This window comes from Lucilia sericata, unplaced genomic scaffold, assembly GCF_015586225.1.
Source record: "Lucilia sericata isolate MDLA Ls3-8-SP2 unplaced genomic scaffold, ASM1558622v1 Contig003538F_arrow, whole genome shotgun sequence".
NCBI classification, from domain to species: domain Eukaryota; kingdom Metazoa; phylum Arthropoda; class Insecta; order Diptera; family Calliphoridae; genus Lucilia; species Lucilia sericata.
This window is the reverse complement of record NW_023996918.1, coordinates 3,201-21,499: the sequence shown is the minus strand read 5'-3', so window position 1 is coordinate 21,499 and position 18,299 is coordinate 3,201. Positions and strand designations below refer to the sequence as shown.

The following is an 18,299-nucleotide window of genomic DNA, read 5'->3' as shown; positions in this document are numbered from 1 at the left end:
ACTTTATCGCCCATAACTGGCTAAGAGAAGCATAAATTGCGGTGAAATTCAGCACAAACATGTTCTATGGGAACATAAATCTCTTTGTAAAATTTTATAAGGATAGGCCTATAATTGACCCTACCCCCATATAAAGTCCCTTCAGAAAACTACTTTATCGCTCAGAGAAGCATCAATAGCGGTGAAATTCGGCACAAACATGTTTTATGGGAACATTAATCTCTTTGTAAAATTTTATAAGGATAAGCCTATTATTGACCCTACCCCCCATATAAGTCCCCTTCAGAAAATGACTTTATCGCTCATAACTGGCTAAGAGAAGCATAATAGCGGTGAAACTTCGGCACAAACATGTTTTTATGGGAACATTAATCTCTTTGTAAAATTTTATAAGGAGAGGTCCATAATTGACCCTACCCCCCATATAAAGTCCCCTTCAGAAATTACTTTATCGCTCATAACTGGCTAAAGATGCAATCAATAGCGGTGAAATTCGGCACAACATGTTTCGGCACAAACAGTTATGGACATTAAATCTCTTTGTAAAAATTTTATAAGGATAAGCCTATAATTGACCCTACCCCCCATATAAAGTCCCCTTCAGAAAATGACTTTATCGCTCACAACTGGCTAAGAGATGCATCAATAGCGGTGAAATTCGGCACAAACATGTTTAATGAGAACTTCAATTTCTTTGTAAAATTTTATAAGAATAGGTCCATAATTGACCCTACCGCCCATATGAAGTCCTCGTCAGAAATTGACTTTATTGCCCATAACTGGCTAAGAGAAGCATCAATAGTGGTGCAATTCGGCAGAAACTTGTTTATAAGAACCTAAATCACTTCATAAAATGTTATAAGGACCGGTTCATAATTGACCCTACCCCCCATATAAGACCTCCCTTTAATGCTCTTATCTGACGTTAAGAAACATATATACATACATATATATAGCAATAAAATTCGACATAAAAAAGTTTTATAGGAACTAAAATCATTTTCTTAAATTTTATGAGGGTGGGTCCATAAGTTTATTACTGACGCGAAAATGTGAGTACAGCAGTAAAATTCTACATAAACAAGTTTTGTGCGAGCCAAAAATTCTTTATCAAATTATATATATAAGGATCGGTCCTTAATTAACCCTATCCCCCTTGTAAGGTCCCCTTCAGAAAATGACTTTAAAGATCATTACTAGCTTAAAACTGCAAGTGCAGCGATGAAATGCTTAAGCCCTTAATAATGGCCCTCTTCCAAATATTTCCCTGATGTTTATGTTAATATAGACATATGATTCAACATAGATCGATAATATCAAAGTTTATTTATAAGGATGATTTGATGGTGGGAATATAAGATTCGGCATGACCGAATATAACACTCTTACTTGTTTTTAATTGCATATGTAAGGCGTAATGTAAAATGTTAAGGTAAATTTGAATCAATCCATAAAATTTGATAAATTACGCAACCAGTTTAAGGTGGAGGGTATTTAAGATTCGGCAAAGCCGAATATAGCACTCTTACTTGTTATTATATGATGCGGTTATATATAAAGTGAATAAAGAAGAACAATAATTTTTTTTAATAAATACCTAATTCTCGTTTGATTTATTTGTAATTTATCCGCTATCACCAAATACCAGCCTTTTTAATAAAAAGCATTTTTACAAACTAAATATCCGCTTTTACGGAAAAGAATAAAATTTTTTGAGGAAAATTTTTATTCTCGTTTTATAACTCAGCTTTTAATAGCTTATACCGCTACTACAAGAAAATTAAATTTCAATTACTTTAAAGCAAAAATAAGCTTAAATTTATATTAAACTCATTTCAATATGAGTTCTACATCAAATACAAAGTCTACTTCAGCTCCAAAAGAGCGCTTTGTATTCGACTGCGACCATCTTCTCCAATTTTGTGAAAGATTTAATAGAACGCCTATTGAAGAACAATCTGAATCTGTTCTTGAAGTAAAATTAAAAGATTTGGACGCAAGATGGGTTAAAGTCGAAGGAGTCATGTTAGATTCTGATAACTCTATAAAACCCGAATTCAAAGAAGAAGCAAAAACTAGCTTTAATGCGTGTGTAGACGCATATTATTTATGCATCTCTCAGATTCTAGATTTGATTAAAGCTACTAGACTAGATAGTTCGAATGTAGCAGGGTTTGAGGCAGCTGACCGATACTCAATCCCAAACCAACCTCTCACTCAAAACTTTGCGCCAGATAACTCTAGTAACTGTATAAAACTTCCCCCTTGCGATACCGAAATATTTAAAGGCAGTAACGAACAATGGCCATCTTTTCGTGACATAAATCACTCCAAACTCTCTCCTGTCACAAAATTATACCACCTTCGAAATAAAACACGAGGTGAAGCTGGTGACATTGTAAAGAGATATCCCTTATCTCATGAAAATTTTGAATTAGCGTGGAATGTTTTGAAAACCCGCTATGAAAACAAACGTGTTCTAGTTGATATCCAAATAAAACTACTTTTTAATATTCCGCCAGCAACCGCTGAAAACGGCGAATCAATTAGAAGAATACAATCTTCAGTTAATGATTCGCTAGCGACTCTAAGAACTCTCGGGGTAAAAGTTGAAAGCTGGGACCCCATTTTAATTCGCCTAATTTCAACAAAATTGCCAGATTTTACTCTTTCGCTTTGGGAACAGTCTTTAACTTCACCTCGAGAACTTCCAAAGTGGTCTCAAATGTCACAATTCCCTGTTGACGGATATGAAGCAGTAGAACGCATTAATAGCATAAAAACTTCAAAAAGTTGTTTTACTTTAACAAATGCACCTGAAACCAAAATACAAACTTATACATCTCAAGAAAATCTCTATGAACCCGAATGTAAATTCTGTATTGAAATTCACTCGCTAAGAACATGTCCTAAATTCAGAACCTTTACGGTACAACAAAGAGTGGATTACGTTTTTAAAAATGAAATATGTAATAATTGTTTGAGTTCATCTCATTTTAAAATAAATTGCAAAAGTAAAAAAACTTGTCTCCATTGTAAAAAAATAATCATACTTTGTTTCATATGAGACCAAAGTTACAAAATCCCGCTCAAATCCCAGAACACTCGCAAAAAATCAAGAGCCAAAAGAAAATAAAAATATAACTCATAAAACTTTGCTCAAATCAAATTCAAGCTAATTGTTCAATGAATAATGAAAATATTCTGTTGCGTACTGCATTAGTACAAATTGATCATTAAGGTCAACTTTTTATTGTTAGGGCTCTAATAGACCCTGGTTCTCAACGAACATTTTTAACCGAAAAAGTGCGTAATCGTCTTCAATTACCTTATCAAAATTCTCATTTTGAAATTATTGGTATTGGCGGCCAAAAAACAAATAGCTAACACATAATGTGAATTCGTATTATATGCAAAAAGATACAATTTAAGAATTCCAGTTAAAGCTATGGTAATGCCCAAAGTCACTAAATGGCTTCTAACATATTCTTTTGAAATACCTGACTCGCCTGAGCTTTCTGAATTGGATATAGCAGATCCAACTTTCAATAAATCTGCAGAAATTGATCTCATTATAGGAAATTATTATGAACAATTTCTTAATCTAGATGGTATTAAAAGGAATGTATGTGGTCAAACTTCAGCTTATCACACTGTTTTTGGTTGGGTTCTTAGTGATCCCATTAAAACCCAAACTATTCAAACTTTTACCACTTCGGTCACACAATGTGAAACTTCAGATTTAAATAATAAAAAAAGGTTTTGGGAACAGGAAGAAATTCCTACTTCTCATCCAATCACCGTTGAACATAAAATTTGCGAAATGTTTTATACTCAAACTACAACTCGTCATGAGAATGGTAGATACGTCGTTCGACTACCATTCAGATCAGAATTTCCCGACAAAGTTTCCCTTGGCTCATCCCGATATATTGCATTAGATCAATACTCCAGAATGGAAAAAACACTCGCAAAAGATCCAGAACTTCAAGCTCAATATAAAGCAGTTTTGAACGATTATATAACTCTAGATCACATGGAAGAAAACTGTTCCAGTGAAATTGTATCTCTACACTCTACAAAATGATTTAATTACGATTATTCTCAATTGTAGAAAATACCAATATGTATTTAGTGGCAACATACAAAAAATGTATCGCCAAATACTTGTGCACCCTGCTGATAGATCTTTTCAAAGAATTTTATTTCAAACTGAAGCAGATGAACCAGTTCAAGATTATCAGCTCAAAACCGTCATTTTTGGCATAAATTGTGCTCCCTATCTGGCGATTCGGACACTTCTTCAACTCGCAACAGATTCCGAATCTGCATACCCAAAGCAGCATCAATTCTGCGCTCAGAAACTTATGCCGATGATATTCTCTCAGGAGGTTATTCAATTGAAGAAACTCTTTCTGCTCAAACTCAATTTATTGAAACATTAAACTCAGCAGGTTTCCCATTAAAGAAAATTACTGCTAATAACCCGCAATTACTTGCTCATTTGCCCAAAGAAGATCTTTATGATTTAGACTTCTTACGTTTTCACGAAGCAAGTTCTACTAAAACACTTGGCATCAAGTGGAATGCAATCACTGATACATTTTCTTATAGTTTTTCACCCATTGATGAATCTCAAAGAATAACAAAACGTCAAATTTTATCTTCAGTTGCAAAAATTTTTGATCCAGCTGGATGGCTTGCACCCATCGTCATCAGAGCAAAAATGCTGATGCAGCGGCTGTGTGTAGAAGGCTTGGAATGGGATGAAGATGTTTCATCTGAATCTCTTCAAAAGTGGAATAATCTAGTTCGAGATTTATCTCATATAGAAACAATTTCCATTCCACGCTGGTTACAGCATATTGCGCTACATTGTTTATTCAACGTAAAACGAACACTTATAACACTTTCGTAAATTTACTTGTAGCAAAAAGTAAAGTGGCACCAATTCAAACTGTTTGTCTTCCAAGACTAGAACTAAATGGTGCAGTTTTGCTATCAAAATTGGTAAATTACGTAATTTCTTCATTAAATGTTAATACTAAAGAAACCTTTCTTTGGACTGATTCATCCATTGTGTTAGGTTGGCTCTCTAAACACCCATCTACGTAGGAAACATATGTTGCAAATCGTATTGCAGAAATTCATCGTTTAACGCCAAACGCCATATGGAAACATGTCCCCAGCAGACTTGTGAACTCGAGGTTGTAAACCTCAAGACCTTGTTCAAAATTCCCTTTGGTGGAATGGACCATCGTGGCTAACTAAACCATTGTCTGAGTGGACTAACAGAAATCCTCTAAAAACCCCTGAATGTCTAAAAAAAATAGTATCAATGCATTCAGAAACCCTACAAACAGATATTCTCGAAAGATTTTCATCGTATAGCAAAGCCTTACGCGTTATCTGCTATGTTTATCGATTTATTAACAAGTGTAAAAAAGTTAATTCCACTACTCAAATCTCTTTAACTTAAGATGAAATGAAATTTTCAAAAAATAAACTCATAATGGTCGCTCAAAAAACATTCAACTTCGAAGAATACGAATGTTGCTTAAAATCTCAAACTTTACCTAATAAAAGTTCGCTAAAATCCCTTAATCCATTTATAGACTCAATTTTACGAGTAAATGGAAGATTATCCCGGTAATTCACATTTTTGTAAACTTTATCTCAAGCATTTACTCGAATTCTTATCTCATGCCGAATGTGGTCAAATGTGCCGAACAAAAATCTACGTTTGTCAAAGGGTACGTCAGCGTATTCGTTTGCTTTAGTACCAAAGCTGTTCACATAGAAGTATGCTCTGATCTGCTTTCAGCGGCATTTCAAGCCGCTTTTGCTCGTTTCGTTGGGAGGCGAGGACTACCCCAAAGGGTAGTATCTGATAACGGTAGAAACTTTCTAGGGGCTAGTAGAGAACTTTTACGAGAATTTTCCTCTTTTATAAAAAATGCATCTCAAGATGTAGCTCAAAAGTATTTGACACACGGCTTTGAGTGGAAATTTATTCCCCCACACGCTCCGCACATGGGCGGCTTTCATTTAAAACGAATTACTGGTGCTCAAAAATTCACATTTGAAGAATTCTCAACAATTCTAACCCGAATTGAAGGCGTACTAAACTCACGCCCAATCTCAGCTCTATCTGAAGACCCTTCAGATCTTACTGCTCTAACCCCAGGACATTTCCTAAGAGGAGCACCGATAATGGCTCTCCCAGAACAAAATTATCAAAATATATCTCTTATTAATAGGTGGGAAAAATTAAAAGCTTTGCATCATCAATTCTCAATGCGCTGGAAAAATGATTATCTTAAAACTTTACACAAACGCTAAAATGGAAAAACTCTACTACCAATCTTAAAATCGGAGATCTCGTCGTTGTAATGGACGATCTTCAGCCGCCTTACGAATGGCGTCTAGGAAGAATCGAAAAAACTTATTTTGGTTCAGATAATAATGTACGCGTAGCCGACGTTCGCATAAGCTCAGGTGTTATTACTCGACCGATCGCCAAATTATGTTACCTACCATTTTTAAGTGAAAATCATGATTAGAATTTTAACTTCGATGAAAATTCTAATCCAATATAAATAATATCATTAATCTCCTTTAGCAATCCCTTTTTATATATTTTAATTACTCTAACACCTTTCACACTAATCTCTCATTTAACACTTCTCATTTTTACACTTTCACACTTAACAATCCCAGCATTAATCCACCTTCATTTGTTTTGTCAGTTACTTACGCTTTGTTTATTTCCCCACCTAGAACCAACCGAAGACTCACCGCAACCCGGCCAAGAGACGAACCCAGCCAAGACGAATACCGTAGCCATGCTACCAATCGGCCAAGCGAACGTAGCAGCCAAAGCCGCAGCAATCACCGCAGGTCTGCTTCCCGACGTCCAAGCGAAAGTCGCAACCGACAAGACCACCGAAACCGCACCAATCATCATCAAAACAGAATGGATCCTGACTTACACCAGTGTATGCTCTGTATGAGGTTCCATGCCATACGTTTTTGTCCGAAATTCCTTAGCATGACCGTCATCCGGAGCATTGAAGTGGTCACGAGACACCGCTATTGCGTGAACTGTTTGGCTAAAAGCCACGTAGTGCGGTCTTGCACCTCTATGGCAAGCTGCCGAAGATGCCACAGGTTCCATCACACGATGTTACATCCACCAAACATTCGTGTCACCGTCGGCAGCCAAACCACACAACGACGTCATCCTTGGCCCAAGCCGCAAAGACAAACCCAGTCCTCAACCATTCAAAGTCCTCAGCTGAACCAGGTCCAAACTATCACACCACACACACCAACTACCCAAACTATCATTCAACATCCAGCACCAGCCCAGTCCGCCACGTTCACAGCACCCAATCAACAAATCATTCTAGAGGCCATTAAATCATTGGCTAATGTCAGCCAGCACTAACGGGCCATCTGTTGCCTAAAGCCAAGGCCGGCGGCATGTCTAATCTTGGACACAATTTTTTTCTTTTATTTTTATTTAGAAAAGAATTAATTTTATTTAATATTGAATTTTTTTTAATTTTGTTATTATCTACAAATTAAGGTACTTTAAATTATATGAATTATCTTGAACTGAATTACCTTATATTGTAAATTTACTATTGTCTAAAATTAACTAATACTCGATATTTAAAGGAACTGTCAAATTGTTGTAATAATTTGCTGAATTGCCATTTTTGTATAAATCTTAAGCTTCCTTTATTGTAATCTCGAAATAAAACGGTCACTTGTAATTCATCAGTCGTTGTGAAAACATTCAAATTACTCTCCCGCTCTTTAATATTTACTCTTATTCAGTGCAGTGAACCAAATATAAAATATATATATAAAAAACAAGTTAGAGTGCTATATTCGGCTCTGCCGAATCTTAAATACCCTCCACCTTAAACTGGTTTCATAAATTATTAAATTTTATGGATTGATTCAAATTTATTTTAGACTTACTTTCATTACGCCTTACAATATTCAATTAAAAACAAAACTACCACTTAACAGACTGTTACAGAGCATACTAAATTTAACCTATATTCTGTATTTAAAATAATTTCTATGTGTGAGAGAAATGTATGGTAATAGTTATAAAACTTATATAATGTTGTACGGGAGGTACAATAGATTTTCAACGTTGTTGATCCTATGAAAAAATAAAATAGCTTTTAAATTTTTATTGTTGAACCGAATTTCGACACTTAATTTGATTTAAAAAAAATTAATCATTTATGACAAAAAAGGACAAATCGACCAGGAATCGAACTTGCAATGCTCAGTTTGTTAATTCTCCCTTCCATCCACTGCACTTCACACCATTCCACTATTTTTTCCTTCGCTAACTAATATTTTTAATATTAGTTATGTTATTTTCTGTTTGTACAAAACATTGCTGCTGAATAACTTTTATCAACACTGATGTTGGACTGTTGGACAGTTTTTATTTAATTTTTTGCGAAAAATAATCAATTTTTTAATCCCTATGGGTGGTACAAGAAATTGTGGACTGATTTCGATTTTCAACTCAGTGGATTCCCAAACTATATGTATGACAAAATTCAAAACTAAATATTTGTGCCAAATTTTTTATGGATATCATTATTTGGTAATTAGTAATATCCGTTAAATGGGAGCATTGACCAATTATTGATCGACCGTAAAAAAAATTATAATAAGATTTCTGTAGATTAAAGCAATATTTGTGCCAATTTTCTATGGATATCTTTATTTTGCAAAGAGTTTTATGCGTTTAAGTGATTATCGAAAGGAGACCTTGTATGGGAGCTACGACCTATTACGGACCGATCGTAAACAAATTTTACAGTATCATTTCTGTATATAAAAGCAATGTTTGTGCTACATTTTGTATGGATACCTTTATTTAGTAATGAGAAATATGTGTTTAAGTGATTTTGAGAAGGAGACATTGTATGGAAGCTATGACCAATTGTGGACCGATCGTGAAAAAATGTACAGTAGGATTTCTGAAGATAAAAGCAATAGTTGTGCCAAAGTTTGTATGAATATCGTTATTTGATAATGAGTTATTTGCGTTTAAAAGTTTTTCTGAAGGTAACCTTATATGGGAGCTATGACCAATTATGGACCGATTCAGGAAATTGTTTCTTTATATGAATTCTATTGGCATGGAATTTAAATTTGTAAAATTTTGTAAATATATCGGCATTATTTCGGAAGTTATTAACAATAAATTAATTTCGGGGAATAGTAAATTTGTATGGGAGGTATATGTAATTGTGAACCGATTTTTCCGATTTTTAACAATGTTGATCCTTGCACCAAGAGTTATATCTCTTACAAAACTCATCAATTTATCTGCAGTAGTTTTTGTAAAAAATACAAATAAATATGTGAAAAAGCACAATTTTTTTTGGGGTTGTCTCAAACTCTGAACCTGTTTCACCGATCTTGCTTATTTTCAATACCACCCCAGCAAAATATTTGCTTACAAATTCACTAGAAAAATCACCAGAACTCATCGAGTAAAGTACTTACAATTCTACTAGAAAAAGTACTTATTTTTGTTTGAGATGTTCCAAAAGTAAGTCAATATTATTTGGTTGGAAATAAGTTGTTTTTTAGTAGAGTTATTTATAGAATATTTATGAAAAAATAAAAATAAAAAGTCGACAAAGACTGGGGTTGAACTCAGTACCTTCCGTCTACCAGTTGAATGCTACTCTTACTACACCACTGCTTTGTTGTTTTATTGTGCGTCAAATAATAGTTTTCACACACAAATACTATTTTATTTTCTGTTTGTCTAAAAATAGACATTTGATATCGTGTGCACAAAAAAAGGAAAAAAACAGAAAAACTAACTGTTTTATTTTTGTTTGTTTCTTTATTTTGATTTATTTTAGACTTTGCCTACAAAGTAAGTCATTAATGAAGTACTTAATGGTAATCATTGTAAGCAAAGATTTTGCTGGGACAGTGCTTAGGATACCAATGAATATTTTGGGTGAATTTCATAAAGTTCCGTTGCTTCGTTTAAACGTGAGCGTGTTTTATACAGACAGACGGACATATCTAATTCGGCTCAGAATTTCATAAGGACCAAGAATATATATACTTTGTTGGGTCTCAAATGAACATTTCTCGGTGTTACAAATGGAATGGCAAACTTATATATACCCTCTATCACCACTGATGGTGGTGGAGGGTATAACAAGTCAGAGTGCTATATTCGGTTATGCCGAATCTTAAATACCCTCCACCAGTAAGCTACTTTTATGAAAACCCTTATAAATATTACTAGATACGTATATAATAAATTGTGAAAGTTCTAATTGTGCTTCCGTGATGAGGCTGCTATCATTTAGAAATCATAAATAGCTTTTATGGAGATATGGCCAATTATTGGCCAATCTGAACAAAATTTCACAGAATGATTTTCGATAAAAACCACACTGTGTCGGATTTTATCCGCATATATTTATAATTGAATGAAATATATTGGAAAAAGTGACTTTTGGAAATGGGCCTTATATGAGAACTAAGACCAGTGTTGACAATTTAGCACTTTTAGTGCTAGATTTAGCACTTTTTAAACTCATTTAGCACCCAAAAATGTAATCTAGCATCTAGCACTTTTTTCAGCATTTTTCAAACGTTTTTTGGCACTTTTTTTTAACACATTTTAGGATTTTTGTACATATTCTTGTATGCCAATTTTAATTGTTCTTCTGTAAAAATATGGTTAAAAATTAATTATTAATTTATTATGTACAACAACAAATTAATGTTTACTGGTTATCTGTAGAAATATCGGTTCGTATTTGATGAGCTTAAGTTACATTTTAAAAGGGCCACTTCCTATGGAAAATGGCACAAAGCTAAACTAAAATCGTATACATTTCCAAAATTTTTTTGAATTGTAATATTCTTTACAAAGGATTTCATTTGTGTCTTCCCTTTAGACTTTTAATTAAAAATATCATTATAATTGTAAACTCAATTTCAAAAATATTCACAACCAAAAATTTTTGCGTTACGCATCAACAAACTCGTTTAATGGAACGTTTCTGGAACTAGTTCTTTAATCAATGATTTAAGTTCGAGTTTGCTATCCTCAGATATAGTTCTAGAGAAGTTTTAGAGAACATATACACCTTCTTTAGAACTAGATCTTTTTCCAGCGATTTATTATTCAAATTGTTGAGATTGAGATCAATTTTTGGAAACCGTCAATTATAATTAAATTTTATTAAAATCATCCCATAATAAGTGGATTTGGTACGTTTGCGTATTAATGTAAAAACATTTATGCAGTTAAAAAATACCAAAAAATAAAGCTATTTTAGAAAAATTCTAGGGGACCACATAAAAAATCCTCTTTTTGGGATAAAGTAAGAATCGAAAAACTCTAAAACTAGTTAAGTGGAGTTGGTTCATTTGCGTACTAAGCTAAAAATATTATTTATGTACATTATTTTAAAAATTTAAATTTAAATATTTAACAATAAAACTTTCTAGCATTTTTTTCAAACCAATCTAGCACTTTTTCGCAATTAGGTTTGGCAACACTGACTAAGATCAATTAGCATTGATCCTAATTAAAAAAAAGATTTCTTATATACACAAAATATCCTTATTCCGATATCTTTATTTATCAATGAAATGTGCGATTTTCTGAAGTGCGTCTTATATGACAGATATGAAATATTATGGGCCGATCCGTAAAAAACTTATTTTTATAGCGTATTTATACACTTTAAAGTATACCAATCGGCTTAGAATCATTTTTTGAGTCGATTTGGCTATGTCCGTCCGTTCATGTAAACCTTGTAACCAAACTATAGGTCGCAATTTTGAAGATAATTCAATGAAATTTGGTATATGATCTTCTATTGTTAAGATCGGTCCATTATTTCACCTAGCCCTCATACAACTGAACCCCTGAATAGGGCTTGTAAAGCTTGTAATCAAACTTCAGGTCTCAATTTTGAAGATAATTCAATGAAATTTGGCACATTGGTTCCTTATTTCACCTAGCCCCCCTACAACTGAACCCGACGAATAGGGCTTTTAAGTTCACAATTATGTTTAATATACTCGTATCTCGACAAAAAGCTGCAAACCCAAGTTCTATACTACCCTAGATGACTCTCATGAATTTTATAATTATAGGGTCTCATTTGACCTTAGCCCCTATACAAAACCTCCTTCAAAATTTGACTTAAATGTCCACAATTTTATTCAACAATAAACGGCTTAAGTATATCTAAGGTAAGGTACAATTCGAAAAACATTTCGCAGGGTGTTTCCTATCTACTATAAACACATTCATGACTAATATTATACCGATATCTTCATTCAGTTATGAAATATGTGTGTTTACGTGGTTATCGGAAATGGGCCTTATATGTGATCTATGCCCAATTATGGACCGATCCAAAATACATTTTGCAGAGTGATATATGTATACACAATACATATTTATGTTGAATATTATTTCAATATCTTTATTTCTAAATTAGTTATGTACATTTAAGTAATTTTCTGAAGTTGACCTTACATGGGAGCTGTGACCACTTATGGGCAGAGCCGGAAAAAATTTCGCAGGGTGTTTTATATCTACTTTAAACACATTCATGATGAATTTTATACCGATAATTTCATTCAGTTATGTAATATGTGCGATTACGTGGTTATCGGAAATGGGCCTTATGTCCAATTATGGACCAGTCCGAAAAATATTTTGCAAAGTGATATATGTATACGCAAAACATATTTATGTTGAATATTATTCCAATATCTTTATTTCTTAATAAGTTATTTGTATTTAAGTATATTTCGAAAGTGAACCATATATGGGAGCTGTTACCAATAATCGACCTATACAGATCTACGATGGTAATATTATTTCTGTTCTTATTATATACATATGTGCAAAATTTCGTGGTGATACCGATATTTTTGCCGAAGTAATTAACGATAAATCTATTTCCGAGAATATGTACCTTTGTATGGGGGCTATGAGAAATTTTGAATCGATTGTTTGAAGTTTGAACATTTTTAATCCCTGGGTAAAGAAAATAAGGTGTGACAAAATTCGTTCCATTATCTTTAGAAGTTTCTGAGAAAACTACTCAAGAATTATGAAAAAAACTTATTTTTTTCGAGGTAGTCTGAAATTTTTACTCATAACTTTTTACGTTGTGGACCGATTTGCCTGATTTTTAATACCAAACTGCTTAGGACAATAGTGAATATTTTCAGTGAATTTAGCTGATTTATTTTGCTAATGAAATACACACATATTTTTCTAGATTACTTAAGCATTCTGATGTAATTTTCTCGAAAACTATGCAAGATAATTTCATGAAAGTCATCTTACGTTCGTTTCTACACAAGATCTTGATTCCTGCTGAAAATTCCATAAATTCATATACCTCCCATACAAAAGTACATATTCCCGGAAAATGAGTTTTTTGTTAATAACTTCCGTCAGAATGCTGATATCTTCACAAAATTTTACAACTTAAAATCTAATTTCAATTGAACTCATTGAGAGAAAAAATTTTCTGGATGAGTCCATAATTGGACATAGCTCCCATACAAGGTCCTTTTACGAAAATCTCTTAAACGCCCATTACTCATCACCAAATAAAGCTATTGATACAAAATTTGGCACAAATATTAGTTTGGTATACGAAAATTCTATTTCAAGACTTTTTCACGATCGGCCCATAACATGGGTGCGGTCGGTCCTATGCAAGGTTCCCTTCCAGAAAATCACTTGAACGCACATTACTTATTACTAAATTACTATATAGATACAAAATTTGACTGAAATATAGCTTTTATGTACAGAAATTTAGCTTAAAGAATTTTTTACGATCGGTCTATAATTGGTCATATCTCCCATACTAGGTCCTCCCCCTAAAAGCACTTTAACCGTATTTAACTAGTTGCTTTATCAATTTGTGTAGAACAAAATTATATATATGTATTTTGAAAATCCTTAAATCTTTCACACACATGCATACATGCACATTATTATATATCGTTAAAGCATATTTTAGGGCGCTATAAAAATATAAAAGAAAATGTAATGTTCAATAAATGTTGGAATTGTAACAGATTTAAGCTGTTTAAATCTTGGAGTCTTTCTATATAAGACATGAGAAAACATATTTCTACAAATATTTGATCAATTAAAAAAGTCTTAATATAAAAGTAGCTGGTGGAGGGTATTTAAGATTCGGCTCAGCCGAATATAGCACTCTAACTTGTTGATTTTAATTTTGCACCGTTTTTAAAGTTTGGAGATGTTTTTGCAAAATATTTTATATAGGAACCGTACTATTTATTAATGTATTAGAAAACTATGTCTTTTAATGAAAACGCAACTTTTTTTTAATCAGTTAACAATTGACGACATTATTAATATTTTTCTTAATACAAAATTGTTCAAAAACTGATTTTCTGAAGGATGCTATATATGGGGGGTAGGGCTAAATGTGAACCGATCCTCATAAAATGTTGTGGGATGATATATGTATGTTTATTTAAAAGTTATTTATGATGAACTTCATCGTGATATTCAAACTTAAAATCGGTTGAGATTCAACTATGTTACTGGCTTTTAAGTGCTTAAAGATACGAAAAACCGGTTTTACCCGTATCTCAAGATTTTGGAGGTGTATGGGAAATTTCAAAAACCAGATTCTTCTTCTACTTGGATCCACCTTTCAGAAAAATAGTATCACTTCCCAGGTAGTTATTTTTGTCGCATAGTTTTATAGACCGACCGTAAAAAATTCTTTAAGTAACATTTCTGCACATAAAAGCTATATTGCAGTCAATTTTTGTATCTATATCAGTGTTGCTCAAACACATACTACCATAGAGTACCATAGTTTTATTTGTGTTGGTAAAGCAGCAGAGAACAGAATTCAATTCAAAATAAAAGTATACTAATAAAATGACTATAAACTATAAAGTATATGCTAACTGTCAAATGTTTATTATGGATTTTGACAGCCAGCGTATATCAAAGTCTATATATAAAAAACTAACAACTGTTCTCTCATGTTCTCCTACATTAATTCGGCTTTCTCAAAATTTTGTTGTTGTATTTCTGTGTGTATTTTAAAAACGTCGCGTACAGACCTTCCTTCGACAAGTGCTGATCAGCAACTGATTTGATTTTGTTTTTCAAGTTGAGAGCAAACCCACTGATATTGCTCATTATAAAAAGAAGAAGAATTAAACCTATAGTGTATGTGTATCAACTTAGCGTCAGCAGAATTTTCTTACCCTATCACGCGTGCTATGTAATGGCAATCTTGCGCTCCTCTGAATTTAGTAATAAGTAATGTGTTTAAGTGATTTTCGAAAGGAAACCTTGTATGGGACCGATCGCACCCATATTATGAACCGATCGTGAAAAAAATCTTGAAATATAATATTTGTGCCAAATTTTGTATCAATAGCTTTATTTGTTAATGAGTAATATGCGTTTAAGAGATTTTTGTAAGAGGACCTTGTATAGGAGCTATGACCAATATGGTCCGATCGTAAAAAAATTCCACAGTAACATTAATGTATATAAAGACAAAATTTTGGCTGAATTCTGTATCTTTACCACTAATGCAACTAGTTAAGTACGGTTTTAGGTGCAGGACCTAGTATGGGAGATATAACCAATTATAGACCGATCGTAAAAAGTTCTTTAAGCTAAATTTCTGTACATAAAAGCTATATTTCAGTAAAATTTTTGGATATATATCGTAATTTAGTAATAAGTAATGTGTGTTTAAGTGATTTTCTGAAGGGAACCTGGTATGGTACCGACCGCACCCATGTTATGAACCGATCGTGAAAAAAATCTTGAAATATAATTTTTGTATACAAGACTAATATTTGTAATTTGGTAATGAGTAATGTGCGTTTAAGAGATTTTCGTAAAAGGACCTTGTATGGGAGCTATGACCAATTACATATGTATACATATAAAGACAAATTTTCAAAATTCTGTATCTATATCATTATTTGGTAATGAATATTGTGCATTTAAGCGATTTTCTGAAGGGGACCTTGTATGAGAGCTATGACCAAACATGGGCCGATCGTAAAACAATTTTATAGTGTAATTTATGTATATAAGAGCAAAATGTTTGCTAAACGTATGGATTAGGGTGGGTCGAAAATAGGCTTTTCGCTCGGATAAACTTCTAATAGTGAAATTATGTTGTATTTTAACGTCAAATGGAAGACTGTAACATATTATTCAATTATTTTGAGGGTAAGAGCCCGCGCATCGCCGCCAAAGTTTTTAAATGCGTTTATATGGGATAAATGCCAATTTTTGGAGTTTTTTTTCACAAAATTAGGCTTTAAGTATTAATTATTGCACAATTTTATAGCAAAATTGTAATGTCTACAAAATTGTCTTTCCAAAAAGATGGAAAAACTCAAAATTGGTTAAAAAATGGTTGAGTTATTAAAATTTCCCCCGAGAATTTTGTGATTCTGAAGACATATAAAAGTAAATATAAGAAATTTTGTTTTAGTTTTGAAAAATTTTACAAACAAATACTATGTTTATCTTTATAAGATTCATAAATGTGCTAGTACGAATTTTTGTTCAAATTGGATAACGCTTACTTGGTTTAGTTTGTGGTAAAAAAAGGGCCAATATTTTAGCAGCATCTCCAAAACTCCATTTTCAAACTTTAAAAAATTGTGTTAAATGGATTTTTAAAAATTAAATTATTAATGAAAATATTAATGAAAAATATTAAATATACAAAAACTTGATTTTGACCCCGGTTTTTAGAGGGTTAATGATTTTTAATTTCGGAAATTTATCAGAAATAACTTTTCATTGACTCGGAAATAATAATCGCAATTTAATTGATCAAAATTAAGCAACAATTGGTAATAATATAATTTTTACTTAATTAATGGTAAAAACAGCCTTGTTCCCGAAATCCTTCAATTTCACATCGCAGGTACGGTAAAACTATGAGAGCTATTGAGCTCATTCTTTCTGTGTTTATTTCTTATATATATCCTTTATAATATCCAGTATAGAAAACTTTAATTTTTAAAAATCCATTTAACAAAATTTTTTAAAGTTTGAAAATTGAGTTTTGGAGATGCTGCTAAAATAATGGCCCTTTTTTGACCACAGACTAAACCAAGTAAGCGTTATCCAATTTAAACAAAAATGCGTACTAGCACATTTATGAACTTTATAAAGATAAACATAATATTTTTTTGTAAATTTTTTCAAAACTAACAAAAATTTTCTTATATTTTTTATTCTTATATAATTCTCGGGGAAATTTTAACAACTCAAACTTTTTTAACCAATTTTGAGTTTTTCCATCTTTTTGGAAAGACAATTTTGTAGACATTACGATTTTGCTATAAAATTGTGCAATAATTAATACTTAAAGACTCATTTTGTGAAAAAATTCCAAAAAGTGCCATTTTTTCCCATATAAACGCATTTACAAACTTTAGCGGCGATGCGCGGGCTCTTACCCTCAAAATAATTGAAGAATATTTTACAGTCTTCCATTTGACGATAAAATAAAACATAATTTCACTATTAGAAGTTGATCTGAGAGAAAAGCCTATTTTCGACCCACCCTAGTATGGAGATCAATATTTAATAATGAGTTTTGTCCGTTTAAGTGATTTTCGGAAGGGAACCTTGTATGGGAGCTATGACCAAGGATGGACCGATCGTGAAAAAAATTTTGAAATAACATTTCTGTGTACAAAAATAGTATTTATGCCAAATATTTTATGGGTATCACTCTTTGGTAATGAGTTACGTGCCTTTAAGTGTTTTTCTGAAAGGGACCTTGTATGGGATCTATGATTAATTATGGACCGATAGGAAAACAATTTCATTGTAATATTTCTATGTATATGAGCAATACTTGTGGGATCTATGATTAATTATGGATAGGAAAAAAATTTCACTGTAATATTTCTATGTATATGAGCAATACTTGTGCCAAACTTTATATGGATATCTTAATTAAGGAATGAGTTATGTGCGTTTAAGTCATTTTCGGAGAGGACCTTGTATGGGAGCTATGACCAATTATGGATCTATCGTAAAACAATTTTATATTAATATTTCTGTATATGAGAGCAATACTTTTTTATGAATACCTTTATTTACTAAAGAGTTATGTGGTTTTAAAGTGATTTTCGGGAGGGAACCTTGTATGGGAGCTATGACCAATTATGGACCGATCGGAAAAAAATGT

The 18,299-nt window shown here is 32.4% G+C and overlaps 1 protein-coding gene across 1 annotated transcript; it reads left to right on the top strand.

Moving 5' to 3' along the window:
* Positions 1 to 3,448: 3,448 nt before the first annotated feature.
* LOC119614855 lies at positions 3,449 to 4,087 on the top strand. Its single transcript, XM_037970960.1, has one exon. It carries the CDS (start codon positions 3,449 to 3,451, stop codon positions 4,085 to 4,087), a length of 639 nt encoding a protein of 212 aa, XP_037826888.1.
* Positions 4,088 to 18,299: the final 14,212 nt, after the last annotated feature.